This window comes from Periplaneta americana, chromosome 14, assembly GCF_040183065.1.
Source record: "Periplaneta americana isolate PAMFEO1 chromosome 14, P.americana_PAMFEO1_priV1, whole genome shotgun sequence".
In the NCBI taxonomy this organism is placed as follows: domain Eukaryota; kingdom Metazoa; phylum Arthropoda; class Insecta; order Blattodea; family Blattidae; genus Periplaneta; species Periplaneta americana.
This window is the reverse complement of record NC_091130.1, coordinates 10,894,765-10,914,629: the sequence shown is the minus strand read 5'-3', so window position 1 is coordinate 10,914,629 and position 19,865 is coordinate 10,894,765. Positions and strand designations below refer to the sequence as shown.

Below are 19,865 nucleotides of genomic sequence, written 5' to 3'. Positions count from 1 at the left end.
CCAATACTGTCGCAGAAGGTTATGTTCTGTTACTATAATAATTAGCGTTAATTGTAAATAATATTCAAATAAATTCAATTTATCATCTCGTTTTTCAATGTCTAATTTAATTTCAATGTTATCTCTGTAGGTTCTTATGGCCTAGCAAGGTCAATGTGGACATCTGTTCCTCGGAAAAAAATCAATACTTTCGCGTCTGCGCACATCTCACAACATACGGGACATTGCTAAAAATTAATAATATCAAGTTAGAAATATGGTCGAGCATAAAAAGTCGTATGAAACTCGCCTATAATGGTAATTAAGAAGCTCGTATGAAAATTATGAAACTCGCTTGCGCTCGTTTCATAAATATCCATACTCACTTCTTAATTACATTCATTATAGGCTCGTTGCATAATGTACTATTAAAGCCATATTTTTTTTTTACTGTGCCAACATATGGACAACAGTCTTTGTTGAGATTTATTGGTGAAATATATAAATATATACAAACAAAATAACACTCTTCACAATACAATATAGTTATCACTCAAGACACAACCATCTCGTTCGCAGAGATTCCGCACACAAGCTCAAGTCCACCTTCAGGACTCCATCGCACTTGTGTTCTTGAACCGAAAGTCACACACCAAGGAGAAATGGTCGGAGGGGTAGTTAAACGAGGGCACGCGACCCTCCCCTATCTCCTCTCCCGACGGGAAGTCCAGAACTGCCTCCACTGTGAAAGTGTCTTGCGAGTAGAACACATAGTCTATCGTGTGACACACTTCCCCTTCCTCCCTTATCTTCCAGGTGGTGTAAGGGGGCTCCCGCATCGCACTCTCAGTGACGTCACAGTGACTGCTAGCGCTCCCCGAGGCGGCATACGCGCTGGCGAGTCGCAGGACTCGGTTGCTGAGAATAGTCAGGTACACAGGCTCTGTCGGTTCGGCATTGAAGTCTCCGCAGATTATAACGGGGCGGCCCCCACAGTGTGACATCACAAAGTCGAGGAGATCCTTGCCTTGCTCGTTCCTCAGGGTTGATAATAAGGCGCCGTTTCGGGCCTTAAGATGAGTTGTGGCCACACAGATCTCCTGACCTGTCTCGCGGACCCTTAGAAGCATTATTACTGCAACCTGCAACACACAAACCAATCCGCACATTCAATTCGCCTGAAATCATAAAAATATTTTAAGCTATGTTTTGCATATCAAGTTGAGGCTGCAGATGGTACAAACAAAATTATATAAAATATTTTTCACATATCGAGGAGTATTTGAAAGAGAAACAACAGAAGAAAATTAAAACTGCAATCAAAGTTAAACTGTCATTTAAAAACCCTGTACACCAGAGTTTTAAAAATAGCATCACAGCAGCTGATGACGCCATAAATACGCCATAAATTTTATGTAATTGATTTTTCATATATCCAATAGTATCAAAGAAATAATACTGGGTTTTCACCATAATTAACCATTCTCTCCTCAATGTTGAAGACGCAAATATCAATGTCTGGTTTTCCCCAATGTTGATCTTCACTCTATCCACAGAATTTTTCATAACAACATACGCGCTTTTTTTTTTTTTCAACACGAACTGTTTTAGTGATGAAAGTATTCAGAGACCACTTTTTTCCACCGAAAGTCACGTAAAATCTGCCCAAAATTGAACCCCTGTCTTATGTAAGATTCCACAAGAGTCTGAGCTGTGAGTGTAATTTTCAGATCTTTTAAACAGGACTCCTAAAAGAGACCTTTCCGGTTTCGAACACATGTAATTTACGTTTTATGAATCTGAGGTGCATGAAAAATAGCACCAATTGAAAGAGAAACTCAAAAAGTTTAGCTGTGGCAACATCGTTTTCTTAGTTGGTAACACTGTCTCATAATACCGCATATAAACAAATTTGTTCATTGTTGAGACCAAATGGCTGCTATTTGAGTAAAGTGCTTTGTGTGGAGTGGCTGGGTTTGCACTTGAAATGTGGATATGGAGAAGAATGGAACGTGTGAAGTGGACAGACAGCTGTGTTGAAAATAGTTGGTGAAGAAAGAATGATGCTGAAACTGATCAGGAAGAGAAAAGAAATTGGCTGGGTCACTGGTTGAGAAGAAACTGCCTACTGCAGGATGCACTGGAAGGAATGGTGAACGGGAGAAGAGTTCGGGGGAGAAGAAGATATCAGATGGTAGGCGACATTAAGATATATGGATCATACGAGGAAACGAAGAGGAAGGCAGAAAATAGGAAAGATTGAAGAATGCTGGGTTTGTAGTGAAAGACCTGCCCTTGGGCAGAACACTATGAATGTAGATTTGATGTAATCAGTGAATACTTTTTGTTCCCCCCGAGTTACTCACCTGGTTGCTTTGCACTCTCCACACCTCTAGGATTCTCGTCTCAGCTTTCAGAAGCTCGAATTTGTCATCGCGGAAGAATATGGCACAACCGTCGGGGCCATTGTTGCCTTTTATGTACAGGCAGGGGGAGTCCGGTTTCGGGAAGAACATGCCGCTGTAGCCCTGGCTACCAAGGACCTTTTTCAGGAAGTTGAAGTGGTCCACTTCCTGAAAACAGAATAAAAATAGTTAAGCATATAAACAAGGCAATAAATTCTTTATTTTCATCACTACAGTATGTGTGTATGCATAAAATATTAACATTAGAAGGTTTTTGTCACACTGGTTTCCATCTACGGTAAAACTGTTAAGTCACATGATCGACGTTCTACGCATGTGTCACATTATCGTTACCAGAAATCGTGAAACGGTGCCACGACAATCCCATTCGTTTATCGTGAGCAGAATGGCGCTGGAAAGGTTATGTTTCAACATTAACGATGACTTAATATTAATGCTTGAAGTAATTGTAACTAATCTCTATGAAAACTTGAATCTGTATAAAGATATTCATGAAAAAAAAAGACTGCAACTGGAAAACCTTTCTCTCTGAGAGACATTAAAGAGCATATAATAATTTATTTATTTAATCTGGCAGAGCTAAGGCCAGTAGGCCTTGTCTTCCACCCAGCCAGACTCTAATTCTAATAGAATACAATTGCTTACATAGTTATTACATTAATATCTAGACCATAAAACAATGTGAAAGTAAATAATGAAAGTTGGATAGCTAATGTTAGTGTGACAATAATAAACATTGGTAAGAAATAATAATAATAATAATAATAATAATAATAATAATAATAATAATAATAATAATAGTAATAATAATGAGATAATTTAGATATTTATCTGTGATATATACAGGGACATCATTTTATTTTTACTTCAATTTTTATTGTACCTGAGTGTTTGAATGTACTTCACTCCCACCGCTTCAACCGTCTTCCACACAGATCCAAGACCGCATATACAGTCATAGTAGCCACAGTACGTTCCAAAAATATGTTCGCATTTTCCAGTGACGAAAGAGCTTTCAATATTGAATCATTTTCGCACAGGTACTGTCGTCCATTTGCCTATATCGTATCCCGGTTTCCCCCACCAGCTTTTATTCGCCAGCTAGTGGCTGGGCTGTCTTAGCTCTTTTCTGAGAACATTAATTTCTGTTAGGAATTGGACGTCTACGTAATATTATACAACTGTTTAAAATAACTTAAATAAAAGGGCCTCGTTAAGTAATTAACTGTCACGTGATTTCCCTCCTTTCTACGACATAACCACTTGGACGGACAGTAGATAGTATGTCTGAGTAATTTTATCTTTTCGGGCAGAAGTGAAGATTGAATTTACAGTACGTAAGGTACTCTTTTATAGAGTAGGTACAGAATTATTTCAACATGAGTTACTAGTACGAGGAACTGGTAATTGGAATTAAGTACAATATGTTATAATTAGTGCGATAATATGCACGTTAGAACTGAAGCCTGTATCGAAATGTGTTTAATATCCATATTATGATTATTTTTCAATTTAACTTCATTCTCTATATTGTACGCTAATGTGCTGTAGACAGTATAATATACACTGCATAATGAATACGTCCACATGGATAGCTCACTTCGTGAGTAAAAACACTCATTGTTAATACTGTACTGTATTTTGATTAAACAAAAACCTAATGAAATTGATTAAACTCAAAAGCGCTATATTTCCTAGTTTACATAAATGGATGAACTACTTTTCTTCCCTCCTATACCTAGTAAAGTAATTTGTTTGTATATTACGTCAGTATCATCGAACTCCAGTCGTGGAAGGGGATAGCAAACGGCGTTGATCCAGAGGTATAGACAAGTTAATATTAAAAATGTTAGTAAAAATAAAATGATGTCCCTGTATAACCATTAAACATTGAGAAACCTGAAACAGCTATTATTGTTAACAAGAATTGTTAGAAAAATATCTCGTTAGCCTATTCTTAAATTGGTTTGATGTCTGACATCCCTGACATTACTCGGTAGGGAATTCCAAAGCCGAGGAACAGCCACAGTGAAAGAAGATGAATATGAGGATGTTCGGTGGGAGGGAATGGATAATATTGAGGAGTGTTGTGATCGTGTGTCTAGGTTATGATGGGTGGATAAATTTTGAAAACGAGACGCAAGATAGACAGGAGTGGAGAAATGCAACATGTGAAAGAGAAGGGAAAGACAGTGGATTTTCCTACGATCTTCTAGACGGAGCAAGGACAACATTTCGAGGGATGGTGTTCCGTGATCAGCCCGGCGAATATTGCAGACGAAACGGACGCACATATTATGAACACGTTGTAGTCTCTGCGCCGAAGTAACGCTTAGGTCAGTAAGCAGAATATCACAGTAATCGAAGTGGGGCATCACGAGTGTTTGCACTAACATTTTTTTCATGGAAAAGGGTAGAAAATTCTTCAATCGTCTAAACGAGTGGATTAATGAGAATACTTTTTTGCAGGTTTCTGCAACTTGAATGTTCCAATTTAAACTTTTATCAACAGTAATCTCACTAGACGTTTTGATTTATCTAGAGAAAATCAAAACTCCAGTGGGATTTAATTGACTATTACACGATTACAAGAAAGTATATAAAGATTAGAAGTAACGAAGTACTCCAATACAATAAAATATTAATTGACTTACGAAAATACAACTGTCTTCAAATGTATTATTGTACCATCTCAACATTACAAATATTACGCTAGATGCATGCTAGATGGCAGTAGTGTCTTTATACAGACACTGTAATGATTACTATTCAATAAATCTTAATATTAAACAATCTCTGATACGTGACTATCTATAATATCATATAGCAGAAGTTCTTTTTATCCTCTCAGAGCAGAAGCTATAACATAACCTAACTAATATACACAAGTGTTAGAAAAGTTTTAATTAACGACGATGACATAAAAAATAAACATGAATAATTTTAAAAGGAATAATTAATGAATGTACAATTTTCAAATTTGAATGTGGTTGGTGGTTCAATTGATGTTATATCGGACGTGTGCGTAATAGAAGTGGAACTCGTTGATTTAGGCCTACATGGTGTATTCAACTTCTTCAGGATTTCCGAATGGTGCTCTTCATTTATTTGTAAATCGGATTTCAGAAGATGCATAGGTATGATCAGTGATTTTTATTAATTCTTGTTCTTGAATGCCAATGCGAGTCATATTTGAAACTGCTGTGCATCGACTGGAGTGGTTTGTAATTTTATATATTTTTTTGACGTCCAGACCAGCGCAGTTTCAAATGTTGGCAAACAAAGAAACAAATGCTAGGGACGCGATAAAATTAAACAAATGCTAGGGACGCGATAAAATTGTGCGATAAGCAGCCATGATTGGTTGAAATGCGTCCTTTCGTACCGTTTTATTGGTCAAAAGTAGTATGACGTAGTAAGAGTGTAATAGTCCATATAAATACCTAGATTTTTACTGATTCACTGAACGGAATTTCGGTGCCGTATATTTTAATCGGGGACAAAATTGGTATGGTAATAGTGCTTAACAGACGTGAATGGCCCACAATGATTGACTGTGATTTTTCTGGATCATCTTATCAAATTACGGCGCAAATCTGACACTGCAAATTCACGAAAGTAAGTATAAATGTAAAATATAAAATCAAAATATTTATTTCATTAATGTAACGTACAAAGCAAGAAACAAAACAGATTCACAACAATTCAAGAATGGTCTTAGCCTATCACATTATTAGTTGTAACATAATTATAGCATGAATAAACATGCATAGTTATTAGAGGTGATAGATTTTCGCAACCACGATAAATACAAAGATATAGATTTGATGTTTAAAAGCATGTTAAGTATATTGCTGTAGCTTTTATTCCGCGATAAAATGTGAAATAAATTGAATACAAAATGCGAAATGTGTTTCTTCCATTTTCCTTGCCTTTGTCGTATTCAGTATTCTCAATTGTCTTCAGCGAAATATAAAAAAAGAAGCGAAACAATTGGAAGAACAATGAACTACAATGGGTAGTACCTTTGACCCAACGTGTTACTTTCAATAACAGAAGTAACATTATGCAAATCTAGTCTTTTAGGTAAAGCTTCCTGTAAAGCAGATTTGAACAATTTTTCCCTTGAAATTATTCAAATATGCTTTACAGGAAACTTTACCTGAAAGACTAGATTTGCATAATATATACGTCACTGTGTACGTTAACAGAAAACCACAATTCCAAGTCACACAGATAATGTGTGCACTCGATGTGGGTCTCTGGCGTTTCGTCAGCCCACGCGAGTTATGTGGATGTAAAGGGAAAAGTTGAGACGGTGTTGGGTGGAGTTCCCGGGTAGCAGAGCGCTGGTACGTTCAACCAGAGGTCGCGGGATCGATACCAGGCCCCGGAACAATTTTTCCCTTGAAATTATTCAGAAGTAACATTTTTCATCTATTTGTAAGATATTAGTGGCAAAGAAAACTTTTAATACATAAATTACTAACTTCTACGAACATCTGGAAAAATATCTAAGGAAGAGACTAGTGAGGTGCTTTGTGTGGAATGTAGCATTGCATGGGGCAGAAACATGGACATTACGACGAAGTAAAGAGAAGCGAATAGAAGCATTTGAAATGTGGATATGGAGAAGAATGGAACGTGTGGATTGGACAGACAGAATAAGAAACGAAGCCGTGCTGGAAAAAGTAGGTGAAGAAAGAATGATGCTGAAACTGATCAGGAAGAGAAATTGGCTGGGTCACTGGCTGAGAAGAAACTGCCTACTTAAAGATGCACTGGAAGGAATGGTGAACGGGAGAAGAGTTCGGGGTAGAAGAAGATATATGGATCATATGCGGAGACAAAGAGGAAGGCGGAGAATAGAAAAGACTGGAGGTTGTTGGGTTTGCAGCGAAGCACCTGTACTTGGGCAGTAAACTATGAAAGAATGCAATTTTGTTTAATTTTTGACTAAATTGAAGGACTGAAGCTACACATCACGGGCATTATGATAACGTAGATTTAATGAAATTCAATATTTGTAATAAATCTGGTTTAATTATCTAGATAAATTGTATTTCAATAGGATTTGTTACCTAATTAAAATGTTAATTTTATTTAAATCACAGCACATAAATCCTCTATTAAAGGTAACATTTTTCAACACGCATATGAAAGCAAATACCATTAGTTAAAATGCTCATCACACTATACCACATGCATAATTGTCATCACTAGTAGTGGAGACACCATCGACAAAGCAGGTCTGACCTGTTTGTTCATTACGTAACAGTTTTAAGTCGCAGAAAAGTCACGTTTCACAGCATTACTTCTAACCTGCACTAAAGCGTGAAAGAAATTTTCTTCCCATAACGAACAACAACATGTTTCAGCCTATAACAGGACACGTATCTTCGGTAGGTGCAGAAGTTTGTTTCTTTTCCTTCATTTGGTAGAATTTATTCAAAACTTAAAAATAAATCAGGAACAAATTTTTTCAAACCGGTATTTTTGATGAAATAGTTCAACGCGTAGCAATAATAATAATAATAATAATAATAATAATAATAATAATAATAATAATAATAATAATAAAATGGTAATAATAGTAATAGTAGTTATAGTAATAACAACAAATGGCTTTTAAGGAACTCGCAGGTTCATTGCCGCACTCACATAAGTCCGCCATCAGTCCATATCCTGTACCAGATTAATCCAGTCTCTACAATCATATTCCACCTCCCTCAAATCCATTTCAATATTATCCTCCCATCTACGTCTAGTAATAGTAATACTAGTAATAATAATGATGATAAATAATATTAATAATAATAATAATAATAATAATAATAACAAAAATTATAATAAAATCTGGAAGTTAGAATTATAAAACAGTTATATTACCGGTTGTTCTTTATGGTTGTGAAACTTGGACTCTCACTTTGAGAGAGGAACATAGGTTAAGGGTGTTTGAGAATAAGGTGCTTAGGAAAATATATGGGGCTAAGAGGGATGAAGTTACAGGAGAATGGAGAAAGTTACACAACGCAGAACTGCACGCATTGTATTCTTCACCTGACATAATTAGGAACATTAAATCCAGACGTTTGAGATGGGCAGGGCATGTAGCACGTATGGGCGAATCCAGAAATGCATATAGAGTGATAGTTGGGAGGCCGGAGGGAAAAAGACCTTTAGGGAGGCCGAGACGTAGATGGGAGGATAATATAAAAATGGATTTGAGGGAGGTGGGATATGATGATAGAGACTGGATTAATCTTGCTCAGGATAGGGACCAATGGCGGGCTTATGTGAGGGCGGCAATGAGCCTCCAGGTTCCTTAAAAGCCAGTAAGTTAGTTTTTTTTAGTTAATAATAATAATAATAATAATAATAATAATAATAATAATAATAATAATAATAATAATAATAATAATAATAATAATAACAACAATAACTCATTCATTTAGTGTTCAGCCAAAGCACAGGTCTTTCACTGCAAACCCAGCTTTCTCCAATATGTCCTATTTTCTGCCTTCCTCTTTGTCTCCTCATAGGATCCATATATCTTAATGTCGTCTATCATCTGATATCTTCTTCTGCCCAGAACTCTTCTCCCGTTCACCATTCCTCCCGGTGCATCCTTCAGTAGGCAGTTTCTTCTCAGCCAGTGACCCAGCCAATTTCTCTTCCTGATCAGTTTCAGCATCATTCTTTCTTTACCCACTCTTTCCAACACAGCTTCATTTCTTATTCTGTCTGTCCATTTCACATGTGCTCCATCCTTCTCCATGTCCACATTACAAATGCTTCTATTCGCTTCTCTTCACTTCGTTGTAATGTCCTTATTTCTGCCCCATGCAGTGCTACACTCCACACTAAGCACTTCACTAGTCTCTTCCTTAGTTCTTTCTCCAGAGGTCTGCAGAAGGTGCTCCTTTTCTATTAAAAGCTTCCTTGGTCATTGCTATCCTCCTCTTGACTTCCTGGCAGCAGCCCATGTTACTGCTTATAGTACACCCCAAGTATTTGAAGCTGTCCACTTGCTCATTGTTGCGTTTCGTTTAAACATTTATTTTAAAGCTGGATTTAAATCACAAAAAAAAAAAAAACCGTAACCGAGCAAGATGGTTAAGACGATATAGTTTGAAACTTGTATTCGGAATGTCCCGGGTTCACACTTCGTGGCCGGCCAATCTGACTGGGATTTTTCATGTTTCTCCTTAGATACAAAAGCAATACCCAAAGATCCTACACTCCCTAATAAGCGTGTATGAATAAATGCATATAAAAATAAATAAAACCGTGTGAATTCAGCGGCACCGCGTAACAAAATCACATTTATCTTACTGTACTTTTAATATTATGCTGTAGCGGTTAGCATGCATGACCGTGGAACGAGCGGGCCCGGATTCAAATCCTGGTTGACCTTTTTTCCGGGATTTTCCCTTAACACATTAAGAGCAAAAGCTGGGTAACTTTCGGAGCTGAACCCTGGATTCACTATCACCTTCATCTCATTCAAACGCTAGATAACCATAGTAATTGATAAAGCTTCGTAAAATAAACTAATTAAAATATATGGTGTACATAAGTCACCTTCGATAGTTGCAGACGTCAATTGCAAATGAAATTCATTTCCAGTTTTCAAAATCCACAATAAGCATCCAATTTTCACAGCTATGGTTTTCATTATGTAGCGAGTCCAAACGTGCCACAAACTCTGACAGTCAATAAATCTATACAGTACACAAATATAATTTCTACTTGTTAAGGCTGGTTCACAATAAACCGGGAACGAGAACCAGAATGAAAACGAGAAGCAGAGGACGTGAATATGAAAATTTTTGATTCACTATAAACCGAGAACGTAGACGACTATGCATGTCGATATGTATGTCAATAACGATATGTAAAGTCGATATTACGCATTCTGATGTTATTTGTGTATAATTGACCAATGGCGTTCTCTCATGAGTACAAGGCAGCCAACATAAACACAGGTTAACCAACTTCGAAATTTCAACTGAAACATTTCATTAGGTACGGTACTATAAATATGTCCATGCATCTTTATTATCACAACCTATTTTAAGTCTACCATAACGTAAAATAATTAGAGAAGAAACATTTGTAATAGAACAAAAATGAACACAACAGTAGTTATTGAATTGAAGCATGAATATGTAGTGTGTAATACAACCAATACAGTAATAAAATACGATTCGCTTCCGATCGGTGTTCAAAGATGCAGCTATTGAAAGCCACGTATTCTCCTTCATTTTCTCATCTTTATACGTGGCGCGCCGCTTATCGTAAACGTGAGGATTTTCCTCAACACTCAATATTAGAATCTCATCAAATAAAACTTGCTCCATGATGCACAGCACAGAACAAAATAATGCATAGGTTATGTCACGGTCTTCTTGCTACAAAATATATGACGACAAAATAGCTTTTAGATGGCAATAGAATGAATCTAGTGGGCTGTGATCGGAAACGTGAACGCCAAAGTTGAAACTTGGCCAAATCTCCGTTCCCGATCCCGGGCTTCGGCAAGCTTTCCGTTAATTGTGAATGCTCACATTAAATGTACACATTTTAACAATTTTACAGTTTTGTTCCGATTCTCGTTTTCGGTTTATTGTGAACCAGCCTTTAGTTGTGTTAAGTAGATTTGAATTACCTGGAGGCACAGGATGTCCGGGCAGTAGCCAACCAGTTCCTCCACCATGTGGTACCTCCTTGACCTCCATTCCAGGGCTTCGTCGGGACAACACACGAAGTTATCGTTCATCTGTCCGAGAGCTGGAAAACATAGGATTCGTTAGGATTGTGTCAGGGATGCATTAAAGTCAGAATGGCATTAAAATTAATAAATACATGAATGAATAAATGAAATAAAATAAATACATTAAATTAAATATATAAATAAAGTAAAACAAATTAATAAAATACGTAAACAAAATAAAATAAAGTTCCCGGGTAGCTCAGTTGGGAGAGCGTTGGTACGTTTAACCAAAGGTCCCGGGTTCGATACCCGGCCCCGGAACAATTTTTCCCTCGAAATTATTCAAATTAACTTTGCAGGGAGTTATTCCTGAAAGCTTAATTTGCATAATACGTCACTGTACGTAACAGAAAACCACAATTTAAAGTCACACAGAGTTAGTGTGCACTCAAATGTTGGTTGCTTGACGGTTGTCAGCCCACTTTGAGGTCTGTGGATATAGAGGGGAAAAAATTGGATCGGTGTCGGGTAGAGTTCCCGGGTAGCTCAGTTGGGAGAGCGTTGGTACGTTTAACCAAAGGTCCCGGGTTCGATACCCGGCCCCGGAACAATTTTTCCCTCGAAATTATTCTAAATAAAATAAATTAATAAATAAAATAAATTAATATAATTAATAAAATAAATAAGTAAATAAAATAAATAACCAAATAAGTAACGAAATCAGTAAATAAATAACTAACTAAGTAAAAATAAATAAAAGTGAATTCAGTATTATCAAGAGAAATATCAAGAGACAGAAATAACACTCTTAATAGTCGGAGGAAAGAGTTTGTAGATTTTTGTAAGGCTTTTGATTTGCCGTAGTGTATAATTTTATCAATGTTTGTTTACTTGCATTGAAAGGTTCGGTTGCATCGTTAAGAAATCACCTAAGATCAGACATTGCAGTATATTTTTTATCTTTCTTGCATTCGTTTACTATTCATAATAAAATTACCCATATAACACCTATGTAGGATCTATTATTCAAATGTTCTTCTGTGAATGGTATATTTCTGTACTGTGCGGCAAAGTGGCACACGTAAAAAATGTTAATTTTACAGGAGAAGGAAAAAAACTGTCTTCACATTGGTTTATGTCGATTTGATTTTTTTCTGTACGAATTATTGTAATGGGAGAAATACTTATGTCTCTTTTCCCAAGCGAGCAGATGTTCCGTAAGTTGTCAATAAATTATTAAAATATGTATGCGTAAACTGACTTATGCCATTTTTTCCAGCCACTGCAGATTTATCTATTAGCGAATCCCTTTTCAGGAAAAGTATTTGATAATGATAATAATAATAATAATAATAATGATAATAATAATAATAACAATAACAATAACAATAACAATAATAATAATAATAATAATAATAATAATAATAATAATTACGGCTAGGATTTTGATGCAATTGCATCTTCTTCTATTAAGCCATAAATTTAGCTGCTTTAATATTAATTTATATGTTATGTGATAAACTGAGTGTTTTAAGACACATTTGTTAGGACATTTTTTGTTTTTTTTTGCCTATTTCAACTCATAAGAGCATTTTTGTTATATTCGGTCATTTTTAAGGCATTTTCATTTAATTTTGGCCATAAATCCCCATTAATGTAAAATAATGTTTATTTCCTTTGATATTTTCTCTACATATTTTGTATAACATTTTAATCGTTTTTCTACACAAATATTGTCATTTTAACATAGTACACCTCATGTAATGAATCAGTCCAACCACCCCTTCAATATAGACCTCTCTATACCTGCTAGTTCCGGATGAGAGTGGCCTTATGGTGGACTACATAGAAACATCATCAGGTAAAATAGGTAATTAATTTAAGTGTACTACTTAAGAAAAAATTGTGTAAAATTAAATAAACTTAAATGTTAGTACTAGAATTTAATTTAATTATTAGTCTAAATATTTAGTACAAAACTCTTTTCCTACTAAGCCAATTACGTAAGATACATTTTTAGGGCATTTTAAGGGCATTTTTGAAAGATTTTTAAGTCATAAATGCATTGTTTTAGGACATTTTTTTATGATTTATAGGTCATCAATATCCTAGCCCTAATAATAATAATGATAATAACAATAATAATAACAGTAATAATAATAATAATAATAATAATAATAGTAGTAGTATTTAGTAGTAGTAGTATTTATTTATTTAACCTGGTAGAGATAAGGCCGTCAGGCCTTCTCTGCCCCTCTACCAGGAGATTCCAACTACAATATCAACAATAAAATTACAATTAGTATTAAATTTACAATTACAATTACAAATAATATTACAGTTAGTATTAAATTTACAATTACAATAAAATCAAAGTACGAAAAGATTACCTGAATAATTAAAGCTAGATAATTTATCATAGAGAAACAAAGAATATTTTATATTTACTGAATTACAAATTAAATCTAGAATAACAAAATTGTATAGTGATGAAATTACTGAATATTGAAATATTTTGTGATAGATTAAAGAAACTATTTACAAGTAATCAATTACTGACCAAGTGCCTAGTGAGTTTTCGTTTGAATTCAATTTTATTTCGACAGTCCCTGATGCTAGCAGGTAGCGAATTCCAGAGTCTTGGCAGGGCTACTGTGAAAGAAGATGAGTATGAGGAGGTGCGATGGGATGGTATTGTTAGTATTGTTTCATGACGAGAGCGTGTGTTCAGATTATGGTGGGAAGAAAGGTAAGTGAAGCGAGACGACAGGTACGAAGGAATAGAAGAGTTCAAGATTTCGAAGAGAAAGAGAAGTGTAATAATAATAATAATAATAATAATAATAATAATAATAATAATAATAATAATAATAATAATAATATCGAAATCCACAATGTCTACTGGCTATGTTTTTTTTTTTTTTCTGGACGAAGCCAACGAGCCGCCACTGACATTCACTCACCTTGTGAGAGGACGTTCCATTGCAGCACTCGGATGTGATATGGACTAGAAACCGCCTCACCGCAAACTGCAAATGGACGGAAACACATGTTAGTGATCTATAAGGCATGATGTCCTATCAGGACGCTGTTTCTATCGTAGGCCTACAACGGAGTGGATGCTTCGCAACGGACGCCTTATCGTCGGATGTCCTGCGGACGTCCTTCACAATTCAAGCAGTGAAATTCTGTCGAGTGTAATTTTAGTCGCTACACAAGTCTTTCTCATAAGAGTACTGAAGAAAAATAGGACAACTACCGGCATATATTTCCAATCTCAATTTCGGAAAATGTTCAATTTATATCCGGAAAAAGTGTATACAATTTCGGAGAAATAAATTTCAGTTTCTGAAACAGTAATATAAAGTTCTGAAGAATGTAAAAGTAATTTCAGAAAAAGGACGTTCAATTTCGCAAAAGATAGGCGTAATATATATTTAAATTATTATTTTACTTTATTTTTATTTTGGATAATATTGTATTAAATTAGATGTAGCTGCCTAAATTAATACAAATTATGATGAAGCGAGTTGGTTCAAATCCCATGGTCGACCAATCTGACTGGGGTTGTCATGGTTTACCTCAGTCACAAAGGCAAATGCCGGATTGGAAATTCACATGCATGCCATGATTATCACCAATATCACAAACATTAATCAAAATCTAAAATCAGTTACATGAACACAAGCCATTCTACAACATACAATAGGAACAGAAACTCAACAATAAAGAAAAAAAAAAAAAAAAAAAAGCGGCCTACTGATATACTCACAGACCCTAAAATACGCGATACGACTACAGATGTTACAGCGTGTATAAATAAACTTAAGCTTTTGTCATCTAGTCTGCTGCCAAAAAATCTGAAAGTTAGAATTTATAAAACAGTTATATTACCGGTTGTTCTGTATAGCTGTGAAACGTGGACTCTCACTTTGAGAGAGGAACAGAGGTTAAGGGTGTTTGAGAATAAGGTGCTTAGGAAAATATCCGGGGCTAAGAGGGATGAAGTTACAGGAGAAGGGAGAAAGTTACACAACGCAGAACTGCACGCATTGTATTCTTCACCTGACATAATTAGGAACATTAAATCCAGACGTTAGAGATGGGCAGGGCATGTAGCACGTATGGGCGAATCCATAAATGCATTATAGAGTGTTAGTTGGGAGACCGGACGGAAAAAGACCTTTGGAGAGGCCGAGATGTAGATGGGAGGATAATACTAAAATGGATTTGAGGGAGGTGGGATATGATGATAGAGACTGGATTAATCTTGCTCAGGATAGGAACCGATGGCGGGCTTATGTGAGGGCGGCAATTAACCTACAGGTTCCTTAAAAGCCATTTGTAAGTAAGTAATATATAAAACATGATCGTAATTAATGTTGCCATGTATACGAATATTGCAAATAAAATGTTGTTTGTTGAATGGCCGTGTAGGTATAATATTTCTGCTCTTTTGAGAGAATACAGAGAATCAATTTTATATTATATACTTAAGTTACTTACGGCTTTTAAGGAACCCGGAGGTTATTTTTTGTAATCAAGTATATACAGTATACTATACAGGGTGTCTAAAAATAGACCGACAAATTAATTGTGATAATAGCCATAGAGTAAAGAGTAAAACTCCACAGTTATATTTTAAATATTTTTCAAATTATCGTTCTGTGAATTTGTGAAAGCACAATCCCAATAATGAAAGTTACACAATCTCTGAAAGGCCTAAATAAGGGAAACGGTATGTGTTATTTGCAGGAAAGACATTCCCGATGTTTTGTTTCTTTTCGTTCAAATGATTTCTACTTTTTTTTTTTTTAATACGTAAAATTATGCAAACTCAACCTAACTCAGACTAATAGGCAGTGTATGGAGATCTGTCTGTTTTAGTGCTTAATTTTTACAATCACTGCCCACGCGTTGCTGCCATGTAACAAAATACACACTTACTTGTGGAATTCCACAGGAAGCAAATGTACGTATTTGAAACAAAGCTGAAGTTTATCATGGAAAGATTATTCAGTGTCTTATGATGGGAATATTTCCTGCGGCCAATAAGTTCTAGGAAAAGTTTCATATTTACATCCGACGAAAAAACTAAACAAAACAAATGACGTCAAAGGAAACGTGATTGAACAATCAGAAGACCACTGCCCAGAGAACTGGAATGATTCATGAACAAGAATGTAGAATATAATATTTATATTACAAACTTAAGTTTCGTATAGGTAATAGTTACCACATTACTTTGAGCTTACTTACTTACTTACTGGCTTTTAAGGGACCCGGAGGTTCATTGCTGCCCTCATATAAGCCCGCCATTGGTCCCTATCTTGAGCAAGATTAATCCATTCTCTATCATCATATCCCACCTCCCTCAAATCCATTTTAATATTATCCTTCCACCTACGTCTCGGCATCCCTAAAGGTCTTTTTCCCTCCGGCCTCCCAACTAACACTCTATATACATTTCTGGATTCGCCCATACGTGCTACATGCCCTGCCCATCTCAAACGTCTGGATTTAATGTTCCTAATTATGTCAGGTGAAGAATACAATGCGTGCAGTTCTGTGTTGTGTAACTTTCTCCATTCTCCTGTAACTTCATCCCTCTTAGCCCCAAATATTTTCCTAAGCACCTTATTCTCAAATACCCTTAACCTATGTTCCTATCTGAAAGTGAGAGTCCAAGTTTTACAACCATAAAGAACAACCGGTAATATAACTGTTTTATAAATTCTAACTTTCAGATTTTTTGACAGCAGACTGGATGATAAAAGCTTCTCAACCGAATAATAACAGGCATTTCCCATATTTATTCCATGTTTAATTTCCTCCCGAGTATTATTTATATTTGTTACTGTTGCTCCAAGATATTTGACATTACTTTGAGCTAGAAACTAAAATGAGGAGAAGTAGGTTATGTAACAAGAACGTTTCGCGCCGTACTGGCATGGTCTAAATCCACAACACGAGACCTGTACTATTCCTATCTTTCCGCAAATGGTTATCACAAGGAATTTCCTTGAACCTTAGAAACACATCGTTGACAATCAGGCATAAATTAGTGAACTTCTGATCCACTATCTAGCATGTTAAACAACACCACGGAGGAAATTACTGAACTTTATGTATTATGCGCTTAATTTATGAAAATATTTTAGGGTACGGATTATCATATTTTTTAGATTAAGGGGACTGAGTAGTGATTAGCAGTCAAAAATCAGACTTTTTACTTTGTGTTAAAAAAAAGTACAAAACTTGCGGTTTGAAACTATTATATAGGGGAGAGTCGGGTAGTATCGGACATAGGGTAATATCGGACAGTGAGTTTCTTTCATCTACCACACGATGATAGTACCTGATTGACATGGTTATGTTTCAGTAATGTCGCATAGAGAAACGTAACCATGTCATTCAGGTACTACCATATGGTGGTAGATGAAAAAAACGCACCGACCGATACTACCCGATGTCCGATACTACCCGACTCTCCCCTATATATTGTGGGGAGTATCTCTGTAGATAATCTCTTTACATGGCCTCCTTAAATATGGCGGCGCATGTAATTCATACACCCTTCTTTTTCTTTTTCTTAAGTGCTGTTTTCAGTAAATTGACATTTTTCAAAATTAGATGCATTTTTCTTTGAAACTACTGAACCTGTTTACATGAAATTTTTGAAGAGTTTTCTACAGCCTGTGTTTTACAAAGTAGATCTACTGATTTATGAATATCACAGACATAACATGAGGAAATATATTCAAAATATTGTAAAAATTGTTAATCAAGGTTAAATGTTTTTTCTGTTTCACTATGGGTGAATTATTTAACTAAATTTTGCTTTAAAATTTACCATATACATTACTACACAACTTAAAAAATTCAACGGATCACCCTGTATCTTATTACAACATTTTCACAATCACCGCCGAATAATAAATGAATGACACCTCCTTTCGACAAATAACAAACGGCGATCACACGCGAAAATGTACTTTACTTACTTACTGGCTTTTAAGGAACCTGGAGGTTCATTGCCGCCCTCACATAGGCCCGCCATTGGTCCCTGTCCTGAGCAAGATTAATCCAGTCTCTATCATCATATCCCACCTCCCTCAAATCCATTTTAATATTATCTTCCCATCTACGTCTCGGCCTCCCTAAAGGTCTTTTTCCCTCCGGCCTCCCAACTAACACTCTATATGCATTTCTGGATTCGCCCATACGTGCTACATGTCCTGCCCATCTCAAACGTCTGGATTTAATGTTCCTAATTATGTCAGGTGAAGAATACAATGCGTGCAGTTCTGCATTATATAACTTTCTCCATTCTCCTGTAACTTCATCCCTCTTAGCCCCAAATATTTTCCTAAGCACCTTATTCTCAAACACCGTTTTGTTTTATAGACTTTTAACATTCCAAGTACCAAATCTCAAAACCTTATTCCTTTGCTGTGGTCGTGCCAGAGAATCAGTCTCATTCCGAGGTTTATTTGAAGGATTCGTAACAAACTATTTTTTTACGGTGATGGGTTGTTAGCCCTTCGCCTAACCCCCAAGCTGGAGGACCACCCCTCATCGACTGCTTATTCAATATATTCGCAGCTACCCTCCATATCTGGAGGCCGTCTCCTCGATCCGCAACCTGAGGACGCGCCATGCCGTGGTGATAGGGACCCACAATACATGGACACGAAAATGTTAGCGTCCAAAAATAAACTATTTATTAAAAATTAATATGATTAATGATTAATAATAATTTATTTTTTTATTAAGATCGACCAAAATAGTAATATACGTTACAAGAGCGGTATGTTGACGTTTTCATGTTCGAGGAAAAGATTGAAAAAGCGAAACGTAGTTGAGCTTTTTTAATTTCCGAGAACATGAAAACAAACATACCGCTCGTGTATCGTACATTATTTTGTGCGAAGATAGTTTATTACATACCTGAAAGACGAATTTCTAATTAGTTGCAATGAAATCTCCATCTTGGTTTCTGTTTAATGACGGCAACTTTAAAAGGTAAAGGTATCCCCGTTACATGCCATGAAGGCACTTGGGGGGCATGGAGGTAGAGCCCCATGCTTTCCATGACCTCGGCACTAGAATGAGGTGGTGTGGTCGGCACCACGCTCTGACCGCCTTTTACCCCCGGGAAAGACCCGGTACTCAATTTTATAGGAGGCTGAGTGAACTTCGGGGCCGTTCTGAAAGTTCGGCAACGAGAAAAAATCCTGTCACCACCTGGGATCGAACCCCGGACCTTCCAGTCCGTAGCCAGCTGCTCTACCAACAATGACGGCAACTTTAGAAAACAAAAACATCTATACTCCAGCAGGCCGTGATATACGTCTGTCTTTTTTTTCCCCCCAGTCTATAAATGCGAACTTAAAACAAACGGTAAGGTTATGTAATGATTTATTTTTCATTTTAATATTTTAACAATATTATTTATATAACATATTGCAGTAATAACATCGGCATCTGGAGTCTTGTTGATTTTTTCACGGCTTCCTTAATGTTACTTGTATCAGGAATGCAATAAGTTTCGTGGAGTAGTAGACTTTACTTAATTTTTGCAAATATTTAAAAACAATAATTAACATTGCAATTTAGGTGAAATTGCAGTGGTAAGTTTCCAATTTATAATTATTACTATGTTAAACGTGTCTAAAAGTAATATGTTAAAAGCCTAAAGCAGTAAAATGAATGTCGCGCTTAAGCGGTAAGAAGAGGGAAAT

General features: G+C 36.0%; 1 protein-coding gene across 9 annotated transcripts in view; it reads right to left on the bottom strand.

The window, feature by feature from the left end:
* Positions 1-452: 452 nt before the first annotated feature.
* cu (NADP/NADPH phosphatase nocturnin) overlaps positions 453-19,865 on the bottom strand; it is a 271,415-nt gene continuing 252,002 nt past the window's right edge. For all 9 annotated transcript variants that reach the window (XM_069844946.1, XM_069844952.1, XM_069844944.1 and 6 more), the window contains 4 exons: positions 14,085-14,150; positions 11,077-11,198; positions 2,346-2,552; positions 453-1,121 (listed from right to left, as the gene is read on the bottom strand). In XM_069844946.1, the coding sequence (XP_069701047.1) occupies positions 588-1,121; positions 2,346-2,552; positions 11,077-11,198; positions 14,085-14,150 (929 nt within the window). In that variant the 3' untranslated portion in view covers positions 453-587. The remainder of the gene's footprint in view (positions 1,122-2,345; positions 2,553-11,076; positions 11,199-14,084; positions 14,151-19,865) is intronic.